This window comes from Myripristis murdjan, chromosome 17, assembly GCF_902150065.1.
Source record: "Myripristis murdjan chromosome 17, fMyrMur1.1, whole genome shotgun sequence".
NCBI classification, from domain to species: domain Eukaryota; kingdom Metazoa; phylum Chordata; class Actinopteri; order Holocentriformes; family Holocentridae; genus Myripristis; species Myripristis murdjan.
Genome location: NC_043996.1, coordinates 30,462,594 through 30,478,311, shown reverse-complemented (window position 1 = coordinate 30,478,311; position 15,718 = coordinate 30,462,594). Strand labels below are relative to the sequence as shown.

General features: G+C 43.5%; 1 protein-coding gene across 1 annotated transcript in view; it reads left to right on the top strand.

Annotated features, from left to right (window-relative positions):
- Nucleotides 1–15,718, top strand: part of adcy8 (adenylate cyclase 8 (brain)) — a 149,867-nt gene that overhangs the window by 88,353 nt on the left and 45,796 nt on the right. The window contains exons 8-9 of the mRNA XM_030075106.1: nt 12,611–12,808; nt 15,021–15,121. Of these exons, the coding sequence (XP_029930966.1) occupies nt 12,611–12,808; nt 15,021–15,121 (299 nt within the window). The remainder of the gene's footprint in view (nt 1–12,610; nt 12,809–15,020; nt 15,122–15,718) is intronic.

Here is a 15,718-nt window from a genome sequence, read left to right as displayed (position 1 = left end):
TTTGGAGTAAAAACTCTTTCAAAAACAAACAAACAAAAAAAAAACTATTACCTCAAGAATGAATATTAGTATTACCTTAAGAATGAATAATAAGCATTATTATTAACATGTTCCATATTTATTTCTGTCTGCCTGTCAGTATGATTCAAAAAGTACTGGATGGGAGGGTCGGTCATCGGCCAGCAAAGAAGTCATGAATTTTTTTGGCCAGTCAGCTTCAATGGGGGCGTGTCAGTGGGCGGGGCTTAGCACAAACAGGCGGTGGTTTCCAAATGCAGTCACAAGGCTGGTCAGTCAACAACTTTCCAGTCTGGCCGTCGGGAAAAGAGGCGTGTCCTGTGACGACCACATCGTCTAAAGGGGGTGGGGCTTCACACACACACACACACACACACACAGGGCTGTGACTTCCCTTTTCCGACCTTGGTGGCGCTCTGCGGTTGCATCTCATCCATCACTTTCCCAGTCAGGTCGGTCTCCAGGGTTTGAACCTGCAGACTTCTTTTGGTGACAAGCCCACACAGTCTCAAGTCATGCTCAGTCACACACACACAGGGAGGCATCTCTGGAACACACACACACACACACACACACAGACGCAGACATGTTGTCATGCATAATAGATCTGGGGGGTGAAGCTGCACACATTTGCATGCCGTCTGCTGCGAGTTGGCGTGTCGCTGCGTCCCACCAGCGCTGCAGATGAACGTGCCGTCCTGCCACCTGCTGCTTCGCCGCTCCACAGCGGAGCGACTCAAAACCCCTCGCCGGAGGCACCGCGCACCACTGAGCTTTACATTCCGTGTCACATATGTTTGCGGCGTTTCAAAGTCCTGGCTGCAGATACTATAGATGTTCACTTCGATACGGCTCAGTGCAGCGGCTGGAGCTCCTCCCTGCCGCCGGAGGAGAGAAGCACCAGCCTGCGTTTGACCAGGCGTCGCCGGATCCCAGCGCCTCAGGTCCTGGAGAAGCTGCTCCACGTGCAGCAACCGGCTGCAGACTTCAATTAGAGACGTGGAAATCACCAGAGAAGTGTTTACCGCAGCCGTTTGAGCAGCCCGCCTGGGGCAAAATGGGTTTAACGCGAGAGCAGAGAGTCATTCAAACTGTGCTAGAGAGGCTTCCTGCTGCAAGCGTGAAGAAACTGCTCACCAAACCAAGCGTGCTTTCAGTTAATGACAGTGAATCAATTAAACGATAATAGTACCGGCTGCCAGTCATTTTAAGGGCTTACATTTAACCGGGTGAATTATAACAGGGGTTTTCAGGCTTGTTCATGTTTTCGGAGCCCTGTATTGACTCAATAAGCCTCACACTCCCGTCTGAAGTGCTTTTGCCCTGTCGGGACCTTTATAACAGGAGATTTTGGTACAAATGCTCATGAAAGGCGTCTTTCTCAAGTGTTTAAACACAAGAAAAATGAGTCAGCACCACTGATCTGACCTTTAAACCTGAATTTGCTCACATTTCAAAGGGTTTAATTGTTCAGATGTCACAACTGAATTCGTGTTGCAAATAAAAAAAAGTTAAAATGCTGTCAAATGAATTTACAATGAATGTAAACTATCATTTTGGTTAGGACCCCCTGGGAGGCCCTCAGGGACTTCACTTTAAAAAAGTAAACAAAGCCAAACAGAGCAGCGAGCGGTGAGTTTGAGCTGAGCGCGGCGTCGGAGTGACCTCCTGCAGGCCCGGCGCATCCGAGTTCCTCCTCCCAGCAGGAGCGCCGTGTTTCGACGTGACCGCGCGCTCGGATTCGGAGGAATGTTATTTTTGAAAAGTGCCACTTCTTTGTCTCTGGAACAATGAAATCCTGTCAGGAGCGGCGCTTCAGAGGAGCCGCTTTGCATATCAAAGGCTCCTCGCCGGAGTTTTCAGCTTTCTTTTATGTCGTCGCTCTGAGCCCGGCGCCTCCCTCTCCTGTGGATTCGTCCTGCGGGTTGCACCCCACCCCTCCTCCCCTCGCCCCCCCCTCCCCTCCCCGCCTGCTGGTCTGATTTGGTTTTCAGCATCGCCGGATTGAGGACGAGGTGGCACACTGCGGTGAAAACACGTGTGTGTGTGTGTGTGTGTGTGTGTGTGTGTGTGTGGAGAGAGAGAAGAGAGAAAACAAGTGAGTGAGAAACACAAGGAAAGACAGTCAGACAGCGTGTATTTGTGTGTGTGTGTGTGTGTGTGTGTGTGTGTTCTTGCAGTCGATAAGTCATGACATTGATCCGCTTTGTGTTCGCTGCCTCGAGCTGATTGGCCTAATTTAAATGATGAAACACGACGCTGCGTTGATGACAGGAGGAGGAAACGGTGACTCACAGCCCCTTTTTCCCCGAACATGGAATTCTGGATCGTTAAAATTCATTTGTGTTTTCACATCATCATCATCATCATCATCATCATCGTCCCTGTCACAGTCTGTGTTTCTCCCCTAAATGCGACTGGATCCACAAAAGCTGAGCCCTGCAGTGCACGTGAAACATGTATCTGCTTGTTCTGTGATCCATTTACCACTAAGATCACAGGGCATCCACGAGGTCTTGAAAAGTATTAAAAGGTGATAAATCAGTTTTGGGGAAAATTAAGAGCCTTAAAAACTATTAAAAAGTCTTATCACGACTTTATAAAGTCTTAACTTTTGAAAGTATTTTTTTCTGAATCAGCTGTCCAAGAGTTTGAGTCCCAAAAACATCGTAAAAGTGTGTGAATTTATTCATTTTTATTAAAAAACAAACAAAGATGAACAGGTACATAAACAACTAGGCTATTGTGGGTGCGTTTGTAAATTGTCTCTGAGAGCGCCAGAGCGAGCGGGCGGGCGGGTGGAAATTCAGAAGCACAAAGTACGCTCTGTTGTATCATAGTGGTCTGTAGTCTTTATCACAAACTAAAACTGTTCAGTTAAAAATATCACTGATGTAAATGGTTACAGCTGGAAGTGGCCGTGAGGTATTAAAAAATATTGAGCAGGTCTTGAAAAAGTCTTAAAAAGGTATTAAAATTAACTTCAAGATTCCTGCATAGACCCTGGATCATTTCATCTGCAGCTGAACCATAAAAAAAAAAAAATAGCTTCTTGGCTAACTCTGGCGCATTTACAGTAATGTTTATTAATGTGCACTGTCCCTGTCAAATAAACAAATAAAAAAAAAAAAAAAAAAAACGTGGTTAGCAGCTGCAATGTCCATTTCTTCATCCGATCCAGCTCCTGTGGAGGGAAAGTAGATATTGGCTGTCCCAAAATTCGCCATGTGACATCATCATCTAATTTGCATACCGGGCGATTCTGCATGTGAATGAGATCACACAAGAAAGCAAGAGTTACAACGGACCGCGTTCAGATTTAACAAATGTATATGGGCTTTAATAAAAACCGTGAACAAAACCAGCATCTGGGATAAGGCTGAGAACTGGACTGAACTGGACTGAACTGGACTGAACTGGACTGCTGTTGCTCACCTGCATCGGTGTATGAACACAGATATTCTCCCGAAGAAAAAAAGAAAAAGTCACTAGATTTGTCGCTCGTCGCTTTTGAGGCATGAAGTCGCCGAGGGGGTCGGAAAACTCGGCAAATCTAACGACAAAGGTGGAAATGGAATTACGAAAACCACATTCATTTCTCCTTTAACAACATGCTAGATTGTCTTCCTTTTCTTCATTCCTATCATTATATAATTCATATTTTTTATTTTTTTTCTGGATGCTGAACAAAGGAAGGATAGTTGAAGTCATCACTTTTGGACACGGCTAACTTCCCGTGAGCGGTTGTCATTATTTTTCCACACTTAATGCGCTAAATGATTGATTGACAGTGAAAATAATGGTCACCTGCAGCCGTAAACGGAATGCAGGTGAGCCCTGAGTGGTTTCTCGGTAAGAGGAAGTGTCCTGTAGCTCTGGAATCAGACTCGCGGCTCTCTGCGGGGTCGCTGCACCGGCTGAGTGGCTCTGTCTTTACCTCTTTCATGCTTCGCTGTGTGCCTGCCGGCTTTCATGATGCATGCCACTGTCACAAGGCTTTCACCTCAAAGGAGGCGGTGTGTTTCCTCAGAAGACCCACTTTCTGAGTGTCTCTGCGGCACGTCGGTGAGAGCCGCAAAATCCAGGCCAAAATGAATTAGGTTTGTTTGTAGGTTTGATTTTTTTTTTTTTTCTAGGATTCATCATTCCTTTTCTGGAGATTTGTCTAAATTCATGTCCTCATAAAGTCGGACTAAAGCAGAATTTTGAGAGCATTTGATGCTCTCAGAACTGTAAAAAAAAAAAAAAAAAAAAAAAAAAGAGGAAAGTCTGTTAGGAAAGAGAAAGATGCTCAAAATCTGCCGTTTTGTTGGTTGTCATTTTGTATTTTCACCTCCTGGCTGAGCATGAGGTCACCATTAAAGACACACTGTCCTCCAGCAAGTAAAAATAAGGCCGTTTTCATATAAAAATACAAGCGAGTAAAAAATTTAAAATTGTGTTTCATTTTTTTTTCACTGTTTTAACTTTAAAAAGTATGAACATGTCACACATTTAATTTTTAGAGGTCATATTTATTCACAGTGGAATATCACATTTGTCTGTGCTGCATGTCCTCTCTTTCGTTAATACAGAACAGAGTTAGCAGTACAATCTGCACAGTCGAACTTCATGTCTTTTGAAGGCCCATACCATGGATTTTCAATGTTTCAGTGCAGATTTTGAATGTTTTTACCAAAGTTTCCCCTCATTTTACATGCAATCAAAGTGTCCTTTTCCAAAAGCTCCAGTTATTTTCTGCTGACTGTCATCCAGGCTGCTCGAACCTGGAGGTTTTTCACTCAAAAATCAAAAGACAACGACATGCCTGAGGTTGAAAAATAGCAGAAAAAAGTCAAAGTGAACCGTGTCTTTATTCAGCATTAACACGTTCTGCTGTACCGCCCTCATAAGGTAACAAACACCAGTTAGGACTGACAATTTATGGCAGGTTTCTGTTCCCACTGAATCTTCCCTTCCGTATCGTAAATACCTCTTCTGTGGATCTACATCAGCGGTTTCGTCATTAGAAATGCACAAACCCACAGAACTTTACTGCAAATTGTAGTGGAGACCCAGAGGTTTCCAAAGATCCCAACCATGTCCTGCTAAATTCCAGGGAAAAGTGTCTAAAATGAAGCACAAGACATGTAGATTTTTCTATTTGCTAGAGAGTATTGCATATTTATATTTTTTATCTAAACATAAAAGAGATTTATTATAGTAGCAGTTTTCTAGTAATTTTCAAATTTAATAAAAATTGGTAGAAACTATCATGATCAGTATCGGCCTTTGAAAACCTGTATTGGTCAAAGTCTAGTAATCAGTAATAAAATACGTCTTGAAAGTATTTTGCAAAGGGTCACAAACACAGCTGCTGCTCCCGTTTGCAAAACAAACAGCATGTGAGGAAGTTTTTTTGTGTCCTCATTTGCCCAGAAGCGTGTTTGTTGTTTACATCCCCGCCGGCTTACAGCCGCTGGAACCGGCCCGGCTCCAAACAGGACGCGTTCCAGAGAATTACAGCCACTCTGCATCTGGAGGATGAAGGAGTCGTAATCTGCGGCCGAGCCCAGACACGTGAGGCCGAACACTCCCAGCGTCCGGGCCTCCTCTCATGTCGTGCGCTGATGTTGCCATTGGAAGCATTTGCCCTTTGCCTGTCACCATATGCTGGCATTTCCCCGACACAAGTAATAGTTAATAATATGTAGCATACATGTAAGCCCATACTGCTGCGTCGCTCGCAGCTGAAAGCCGCTGCGGGCGAAATCGCACCGGCTGGTCTAAATAAAAGAAATGTCAGAGCTGGAAGCGGGTGGCCTTTAGGCTGAGGGCTTCCTCTGGGAAGCACGCCGCAAAAAAACAATCCTGACAGCGAGGCTCAGGCGAATGGCAACCGTGACCTTTGAACTTGGTGTGTCACGGCTGTGTGGGCGAGGGCAGGTACGTTGTTTAGGTCATCAGGTGGTGCACAAAGTATCAGGATTACCTTCTCAGTGTGGAGTCAGACTCCATTTTTCCATGACTTTGTTGTGCCTTAAGTATATTTACTGTCTTTAAAGTCATGCTTCAGCTGTTTACTAGGCGCCCTAAAAATAACCTCTGTTCATCAATATGGCATGTTTTTTCCATGAAAAAACATCCCATTGTACCTTAAATGTAACTCTAAACCTTGCCCTCCTTTAAAATGCGCATGAATATGAATCTATGAATATGGAAATAGTCTCCACCCACCTGTTAGTGACCAGAAGTCCCATCCTGCAACAGTCAGGAATATTGTGCCACATTAATAATTTAACAGTCAGAAAAAAAAAAAAAAACAGCAAATCTCTCAGTTCCATATATGTTGTTCATGTGAAGCAGCCATTTTGAGTTGGTCTTTTTGAGGTTTTTTTTTGACTCAGATATTTCCTCCTGGCTGGTGAAGTGCTGGTGATTTTAACAATTATTCATTTTATCGGTCATATTGTGGACCCCCTGGCCATGAGTCACAGACCCGCAGGGGTCCGCGGACCCCATCTTGAGAACTACCGCCCTGTAGATGTTCATCAGAATGTCAGCTGAGGTTAAATATAGTATAAATGTGTTTGCTGAATTTTAACGAAAATGAGGAGCTAGTTGACATCATTGCTGGACACCTGCTGCGTTGTTATGAAACCCAAGAGAGTTCTAGGTAAGACACGCCCACAATGTTATGGTTAGGGCTCTGATTGGGTGAGGGCTTTCATGGACTCGCCCACAGGGTTAAGGTGATGGTTCTGATTGGGTGAGGGCTTTCTTGGACCCGCCCACAGGGTTAAGGTGATGGTTCTGATTGGCTGAGGGCTTTCTTGGATCCGCCCACAGAGTTAAGGTGATGGTTCTGATTGGCTGAGGGCTTTCTTGGACCCACCCACAGGGTGAAGGTGATGGTTCTGATTGGGTGAGGGCTTTCTTGGACCCGCCCACAGAGTTAAGGTGATGGTTCTGATTGGGTGAGGGCTTTCTTGGATCCGCCCACAGGGTTAAGGTGATGGTTCTGATTGGGTGAGGGCTTTCTTGGACCCGCCCACAGGGTTAAGGTGATGGTTCTGATTGGGTGAGGGCTTTCTTGGACCCGCCCACAGAGTTAAGGTGATGGTTCTGATTGGCTGAGGGCTTTCTTGGATCCGCCCACAGAGTTAAGGTGATGGTTCTGATTGGCTGAGGGCTTTCTTGGACCCGCCCACAGGGTGAAGGTGATGGTTCTGATTGGGTGAGGGCTTTCTTGGACCCGCCCACAGAGTTAAGGTGATGGTTCTGATTGGGTGAGGGCTTTCTTGGATCCGCCCACAGGGTTAAGGTGATGGTTCTGATTGGGTGAGGGCTTTCTTGGACCCGCCCACAGGGTTTAGTTACCTGTTTTAGTGAATGGGCAACTGGCCAACAAATTTCATGACCAATCACAGTGCTAATGACTCTGTCTCACCCAGAACTGTGGTGGGATCCAAAATAACACTTGAAATGTAATTTATGGCTTATTGATATTCTGCTGACCTTGTTGATATTGAACTTATACATAAAACAATTATCATTCAGTTGAATATCTATAGGGGATTATCCACAGAGTGCTGGCAGAACAGCTGTATGAGCGGTGTTTGCAGACACCATGCAGAAGCCTTGGGACTTCTCTCATTTGTACTTGTTAGGTGTTTGATATTCCCCCAGATAATATGCTTCCATGACACGCCGTACAATTGTTTTCATTAAATCAAACCTCATGCATTTCCTGGGGCTGATTATTGGACACGCGAGCCGCGCTGTTTAATTCATGAGCCCGCCGAGCTTTCCTCAAGTTCAAGTTCAGCTCCGGTTCAGCTCTCTCGGCGCCCCGGGAGATTTCCTCGAGGTCTTCGCCTCGGCGGGTGTTAACGGCGAAAACGTGCAGTTTGTATTCAGGTGGGACACTGCTCTGGCAGAGGTGCAGCACTCTGGGCCAAGTCCTAAGTAATTAGTGAGCTGAGGGCCAAGAGCTCTCAGAAACAGTTGCTGCGTGCTGGAGGCTCGGCACGACAGTAATTTGTTGTGTTTCTTATCTCATTCACTGTCCAATCACATTACAACACAGAAAATCTTTGTACAAACTTGTTCATTTAATCAGACGTGAATTGTGGCTCACTTTTAATGATCATGTGATCTCTGATAGGGAAAAAAAATCAAAGTTCACTATTAATTATTGCTTTTCACACTACATTACACCTCATCCACACACACAGCGGTGGGAGCGGTGCAGTGTCACATCACACACCCTTCATACCATCTGGAAGATTTTGCAAAGGTGAAATCAGAGTGTCGTTGACATAGAGGAAACACGAGCGATATGTGGGCCCAGACAAATCAGTTGGAGCTAATGGCTTCTATTGTTTTTTCTATTGTTTTTGAACAGAGTTTTGCATTTTGAAGTGAAACAGGATATGACATCAGGTGGACAGTGTCAATTCACGGGTCAAAGTTCCAGGTGCAAAGAGGAAATACCGTGTTTTACCGCCTTTCATACAGACTTGAATGGGACTTTTGCTGTTTTAAAAGGTAATGTGACAGGGCCTTTATGCTGTAAGGGCTTCTTGCTCTTAAAAAAAAAAAAAGACTCTCAAAAGCAGTGCAGCTGCAGGTGTTTGTCCATTTGTCCATTTCAGGACTTTGAGTGTAGAGAAAGGTATCACGGAAGTGGAAAGTGAGTGTGAAAAAAGAGAAATGAAAAGATAAATCAGCAATTGTGTGTGTGTATGTGTGTGTGTGTGTGTGTGTGTGTGTGTGTGTGTGTGTGTCTTGGCGGTGAGAAAAATGACCCGTCACATTTCATTTGGACTGTCGAATGATTATATTTAATTTAATTCCAGTTCTGTGTCTTTATTCTATTGTGTCTGTATTTTTTTATGTCACTTTGGAATCAAAACTGACTCCTGGGCTGGCACTTCATTAGAAATGGATCCTGGTGCACCGTGCACACTTCCTCAACGTACAAAAAAACAGAAAAAGCAGCACATCAATGATGAGAAAAAGGGCGTCGCATCTTTTGCACCCGTTTATTTTGGGCCCAAAAGGTTGACGGGTTTCAGTCTTAAACCTTCATCACGTGCTGCGTCTCCTGTTTCTGGACCCGGGCCGGCACTGCTGGCGTGACAACTTTATAAATCACATTAGTTTGATTTTTGAAGAATGAGCGTGGAATGAGAGAAATAAAAAGCTCGTGAAACCGCAGTGTTTTCTGTCTTCTGTATGCGTGACATGCGATACTGGCGCTGAACGACGTCCTGAATGTCCTCTGATTGGCGAGACGTTCGGCACTCGGTCAGCATCCACTCTCACTTCGAAACGCTCTCAAAATGCCAGAAAGTGCTCCGATCTTTCCCGCCGACGTCACTCAGCGCCACGATTTCATGTGATTTTTGCGAGACGGCGAACAATAAAGCGTCAAATTACCGTCATTTGGAGCCGGGAGCTGGCCCTGATTAGGCTCCGAGACCCGCGCCGCTCACATCAGACCTGACAGGTGGGAAACGTCGAGCGAGGTTCAGCCTGGACCACCCAGACGGTGAGGCTGTGAGGAGCCACTCTTAATGGGCTCTGTGTGTGATGGATTTCGTTTAGGTGTTGGATTAAGCGAGATGAGGTGATACATTTGAGCGGCTCAGTATACAGATGGCTGGAGCTGGGCAGACGGTTTGAACACACACACACACACACACACACACACACACACTCCTCATAATCACATTAATGGCTGCAGGGTCTATAGGCCTCAGACACTCCAAAGGGTAATTTGTCCAGTTGCCATCTGCCTGCTTTAGGAGAGAATAAGTCACAGCTAATGGTGGAGAGCTAATGTCAGCACTCAGACACAATCAGCCTGATCTCTAACAACCTTTCTCACTTTTACCTCGAGTGTTCCTCTTCACTGAATGTGATAAAAATGACGTCTAAACCAGGAGCGATAAGAGCTCACCTGGACTGACTCCTGGCTCGATGAGCGCCTCAGCTCGATACCTGATACGCAGCCGCGTTCAAGCTGCCGCTCTTTCCTCTTCGCTCTGAAAAATCACCGTTATCCCCCGAGGGTCCAAGCCAAATGAAAGTCCGCTGTCCCGGCTCGCTCCTGCGGCTCTAATCTTTTTTCTAATTTGTTAAAATCCGTCTCTGTGAGACTCAAACAACCAATCACCTCAAGGAAGCGTTGGCTTACCTTACCTTAACCAAGCGGTTTTTATGCCTAAACCTGACCTTTCCCTTACCTTAAGCAAGTGTTTTTTTATGTCTAAACCTAACCTTTCTCTTACTTTAACCAAGTAGTTTTTATGCCTGAACCAAGTGGGTTTTATGCCTAAACCTAACATTTCCCTTACCTTAACCAAGTGGTTTTTATGTCTAAACCTAACCTTTCTCTTACCTTAACCAAGTAGTTTTTATGCCTTAACCAGGTGGGTTTTATGCCTAAACCTAACATTTCCCTTACCTTAACCAAATGGGTTTTATGCCTAAACCTAACATTTCCCTTACCTTAACCAAGTGGGTTTGATGCCTAAACCTAATCTTTCCCTTACCTTAACCAAGCGGTTTTTATGCCTAAACCTGACCTTTCCCTTACCTTAAGCAAGTGGTTTTTATGCCTAAATGTAACCTTTCCCTTACCTTAACCGAGTGCTTTTTATGCCTAAACCTGACCTTTCCCTTACCTTAACTGAGTGGTTTTTATGCCTAAACCTAATCTTTCCCTTACCTTAACCAAGTGGGTTTTATGCCTAAACCTAATCTTTCCCTTACCTTAACCAAGCGGTTTTTATGCCTAAACCTGACCTTTCCCTTACCTTAAGCAAGTGGTTTTTATGCCTAAATGTAACCTTTCCCTTACCTTAACCGAGTGCTTTTTATGCCTAAACCTGACCTTTCCCTTACCTTAAGCAAGTGGTTTTTATGCCTAAACCTAATCTTTCCCTTACCTTAACCAAGTGGTTTTGATGCCTAAACCTAATCTTTCCCTTATCTTAACCAAGCGGTTTTTATGCCTAAAGGACCATGTTGGAAATCCGTGCATGCACTTTTACATGTCATCCTTTGGATTTGTTTCAACTCTATCCATAAATAAGTCAAATCAAATCAAATCAAAACCTGACCTTTCCCTTACCTTAACCAAGAGGTTTTTATGCCTAAACCTAACCTTTCCTTTACCTTAACCAAGTGGTTTTTATGCCTAAACCTGACCTTTCCCTTATCTTAACCAAGTGGTTTTTATGCCTAAACCGAACCTTTCCCTTATCTTAACCAAGTGTTTTTTATGCATTAACCAAGTGGGTTTTATGCCTAAACCTAACATTTCCCTTACCTTAACCAAGCTGTTTTTATGCCTAAACCTAACCTTTCCCCTACCTTAACCAAGTGGTTTTTATGCCTAAACCTAACCTTTCCCTTACCTTAACCAAGCTGTTTTTATGCCTAAACCTAACCTTTCCCTTACCTTAACCAAGTGATTTTTATGCCTAAATGTAACCTTTCCCTTCCCTTAACCAAGTGCTTTTATATGCCGAAACCTAACCTTTCCCTTACCTTAACCAAGTGGTTTTATGCCTTAACCAAGTGGTTTTTATGCCTAAATGTAAACTTTCCCTTCCCTTAACCAAGTGCTTTTATATGCCGAAACCTAACCTTTCCCTTACCTTAACCAAGTGGTTTTGGAGGCCAAAGTAAAATGTGACTAAATAAAAACATAATTCAGGCACAACCCGCTCACTTAAAGAAAGAATCTGTCTTTTTATGGTTTCTATTGTTTTTATTTTAGTTTTTTTAGCTGGCAACCCATCTGCAATAATTCATGCTGAACCATAAAAACCCAAACCCACTGTTCCCCTGCGTGACCTGCGGGTTAAAGGTCAATCTGTGTGTCTCTACAGGCTAGCAGACAGTGACACCTACTGGAGCCAAACAGTCATTACAACATGGATATCAGTTTGTTTATTTTTTAATGCAAAACATGAAACATTTGATTTATGGTTGCAGGTTGAAGAAACCGCAAGGTAACAGAGACGACACAAAAACCAACGTACATATTATAGCAATGCAGATTATAGTAATTCAGTGTACTGTACAGTATAAAATAATAAAGTGTATCTTCCTTTTCTATTTGTATTTTTTTTTTTTTTAGACTGAAACTCTTCCTCGGCTGATCATAATTCAGTCTCCATGTCATGCTTTAATTTTTATATTTTGTCTTCTCTCTTGTGTTGTGTCTCCTCACCCTTTGTCCTCCCAGTCGTGGTTGTGGGCATAATTACAGCGTTATTATTATTATTGTTATTATTGTTACTGTTATAATGATTATTACTGAGTCATGAGGTGTGTGTTGGTATAACCTGTCACCACTAACATGGGAGCGAGTGAATGAGAGATGCATGACTTTGCTCTGAGCTGTCTGTCTGATCGAGAACGTTGCATTTTGGTCTTCCCTTTCTTTTCTTCCTTTCCTTTTTTCTGTTTTGTTTTTCTCTCTGTGTGTACTGAATGTAATTGTGTCTCTTTTCTTTTTTTTGTTTGTTTGTAACTTGAATGGATCAAAGGGGGACAAGCAGGTTCATTCTATGTGCATGTGCTTTCCCCCTAGACTCTGGCTGCCCTAACGAGAAATTCGATAAATCTGCTTCCAAACCATCTCGCACAAGCTTTGCATGTCCACTCTGGTCCTGAGGAAATTAACAAGCGAATAGAGAGCGCCATCGACTTACGGAGTGGCGATAAGTTGAGAAGAGAGCATATCAAGCCTTTCTCACTGATGTTTAAAGACTCCAGCCTGGAAGAGAAGGTAGCTGGGGTTTTAGACAGATACTATTTTTTTCCTTTTTTAAATTTTCTCTCTCTCTCCTTCCTCATATCTACTCTTAGATACAATTTCCAGAAGAAAAATAACAACCAGCATTTTTTTTTTCCTATCATGAGTAAGCTAAAGGCACTTGAAACGATAACACTGCTCAAGAAAGAGGCATGGCATTATCCTTTCACTCAAAGGGATTCAGTTGCCGTACACTTGCATGAGTCACAAAGAGCGTAATGATAAAATAAACAAAAAAAAAACTGACGGACGTTGGGAAATTAATGTGTTAATGATGCAATACGTCATCCACCGCAAGCAATCTCCATTTGAGCAAGCCATTAAGTCTCAAGTTCACCGTTAAAATCTCCTTTTTCCTCTTACTTTTTTAGCTTTGTTTCAGGTTTTTTTTTTCTGGGAATAGGTATAAATGTGTTCAAACAAGGCAGAATAAGGCAGATCAGCCACAAACATCAAGAAAATGAGACTCAATTGAAGAAACAAGTTGATTAATGTTGGAAACAAGTGGGATTATCTCATCCCAATGGCAGATTTTCTACCTTATTTGAAAAAAAAAAAAAAAAAAAAACAGATTTGAACTCTGAAGATGAGACTGGGTGACTTGTTAAGATGGAGATTTCTGGTCTGACATTTTTTTTTTTTTTTTTTTTTTTTTAAATTTATTTATTTATTTTGTCCTCAGGAGTCTTCTTCCATTTGTCGTCCCAGTGTGAGAAAACATTTCTGAACACTTCTCCATGCATTTCTTCCTATTTTCCACATGTTTATCGAACCAATTTGATCATGACTCATGTTTAAACTCACAAATTAAGCCAATGGACGCTGTTTTTTTTATTTTTATTTATTTTTATTTTTTTTATTTATTGTTGTTTTTGTTGGGGTTTTCCTTTTGGCTCTGAGACGTGCCGTAGTTAGCTAGCGAGGCTGCAAATCGGTCTGATTGACTTTGCCAAGAAAGCAGAATCCCCTTCAGTTTACTCATGACCAAAAGTCCATGCCATGGACCCGTTACCCTTTTACCGTCTTGTGGAAAAAGTTGACACGTTCAACTTTTTTTTTTTTTTTTGCTTTTTGTCCCCTCCTTCCCCATTTTTTAATTTTTTTTTTAATTTTTGTTGTTCCATAAATAAGCACACACCTCCGACCTTTCAGTTGACCTTCATTTTGGCCCCTCTCCCCCATTTCTGTGTTTCCCCTTTAATCCCCGCTGCCATGTTCAAGACCTCAGCATTTCCAAACCCTTTTGGTTGATCTCTTAATCTTCTCAGTTACTGTGCAGTGACTTGCTGTTGGCCTCCCTTATTTTTTGGCAGAGTTGTGACGAAACATTGAAGCATTCCTCTTGCTAATTTCCCAGCACCCTTTGAGAAAGAGACAGAGCGAGGCGGGCAGGCGGGGGGGTGGTGGTGGTGGTGGTGGTGGTAGTGATGATGGGGGGGGTTTCAGGGTCGTGGGGTGGAAAGTTTAAGACAGCGATGAGTCAGGCTGCCTGCTCAGACTGGTGACTCATCAGCGCAGTCCCACATTAGCACAGTTCATCCTCCAGGAAGAGCTAATGATATCTCTCTGAAGCACCAGACAATTTCCCCCCCTTATCACATCGAGACCTACAGGAGGATTACAAATTTAAATCCAGTAGCTTTTCCAACACGTCACTTCAATTGATTTATTCCCACTCTGTTTCAGACACTTATATTTCAATCCCATGTTTTTCGGGAGTAAGAAAAAAAAAAAAAAAAAAAAAAAAAAACCTCCCACCTATATTTCAAAGCTCTTACTGCGTCAGTTCAAGGCCATCATTTTGACGTACGAACACCAGCAGAACTCGCTTTAACTTTGCAGAGTCTGTCAATTTCCCCCCCCCCACCCCGAATCTTATTTTTTGGGAGCAAACTCTTGCTAACGGCTAGCTTTTGCTCGTCAGCTTTGCACATTCCCCAGGACCCCACAGCTAACCCACCGGCTCCTGTCTCTCTCTAACGCTTGTGGTTGAACCGTTGCATGCGTCTGTGCCAGTGCCTCGGTGTGTCTGAGCTGGAACTTTGTTCGTTAGTCTTTCCCGTTTGTCTGAAAACTTGTCTCTCTATCTTCCCCCGAACCTCCTACCCCCTTTTTTCCTCTTCTCTTTCTTCTTCTTCTTCTTCTTCTGCTTCTTCTTCTTCTTCATCACCTCCTCGCCGTGCAGTACTCCCAGATGAGGGACGAGGTCTTCAAATCCAACCTGGTGTGCGCCTTCATCGTGCTCATCTTCATCACCATCATCCAAAGCCTGCTTCCCTCTGCCAGGTAAAAGAGGAGTGACTTGTGAAGATGGTGGACGATCTCGGTCACGGTGCGCTTTACAAAAGACAAAACACACAGCAAGAAAATAGAATGATAAAAATTAAAATAAAACAACCGCATTATAAACAGCAATATCGGACCCGGCCAAGGTCAAGGGTATACGCTGCAATGGAGAGAATAAAGGCAGGATTTCAGTTGCAGCTTGGAGATTTCAGCTGAACCTGCTTCTTTAACATGTAACGGGACAGGTAAGGTGGTACGAGTCCATGCAACGGGCCGTAAGTACCAAAGTTTGTGCAGCCTCTGCCTTGGATGGATGCGTACACACAGCTCTGAGTTTGTCCGTAGACGTTTGTCATCAGATGTATAAAAGGTGGAGAAATCAGGTATCCACTCCCAGTTTTGCCCCTAAATTGTCAGGAAAAACTCCAAAACCTGTTCATGCCCTATAAATTTCGAAGTCCAAGTCTATAGTAATGTAGCTTAAGTCTATATTAATGTGGGTTACCAAATGAACACAAGTTTACTCAGTTGTTTGATTGTGATTTGCAGGGGGATTTACCCCCTGCTCTACACAGCCCTGCCTCTGCTGAATTATTT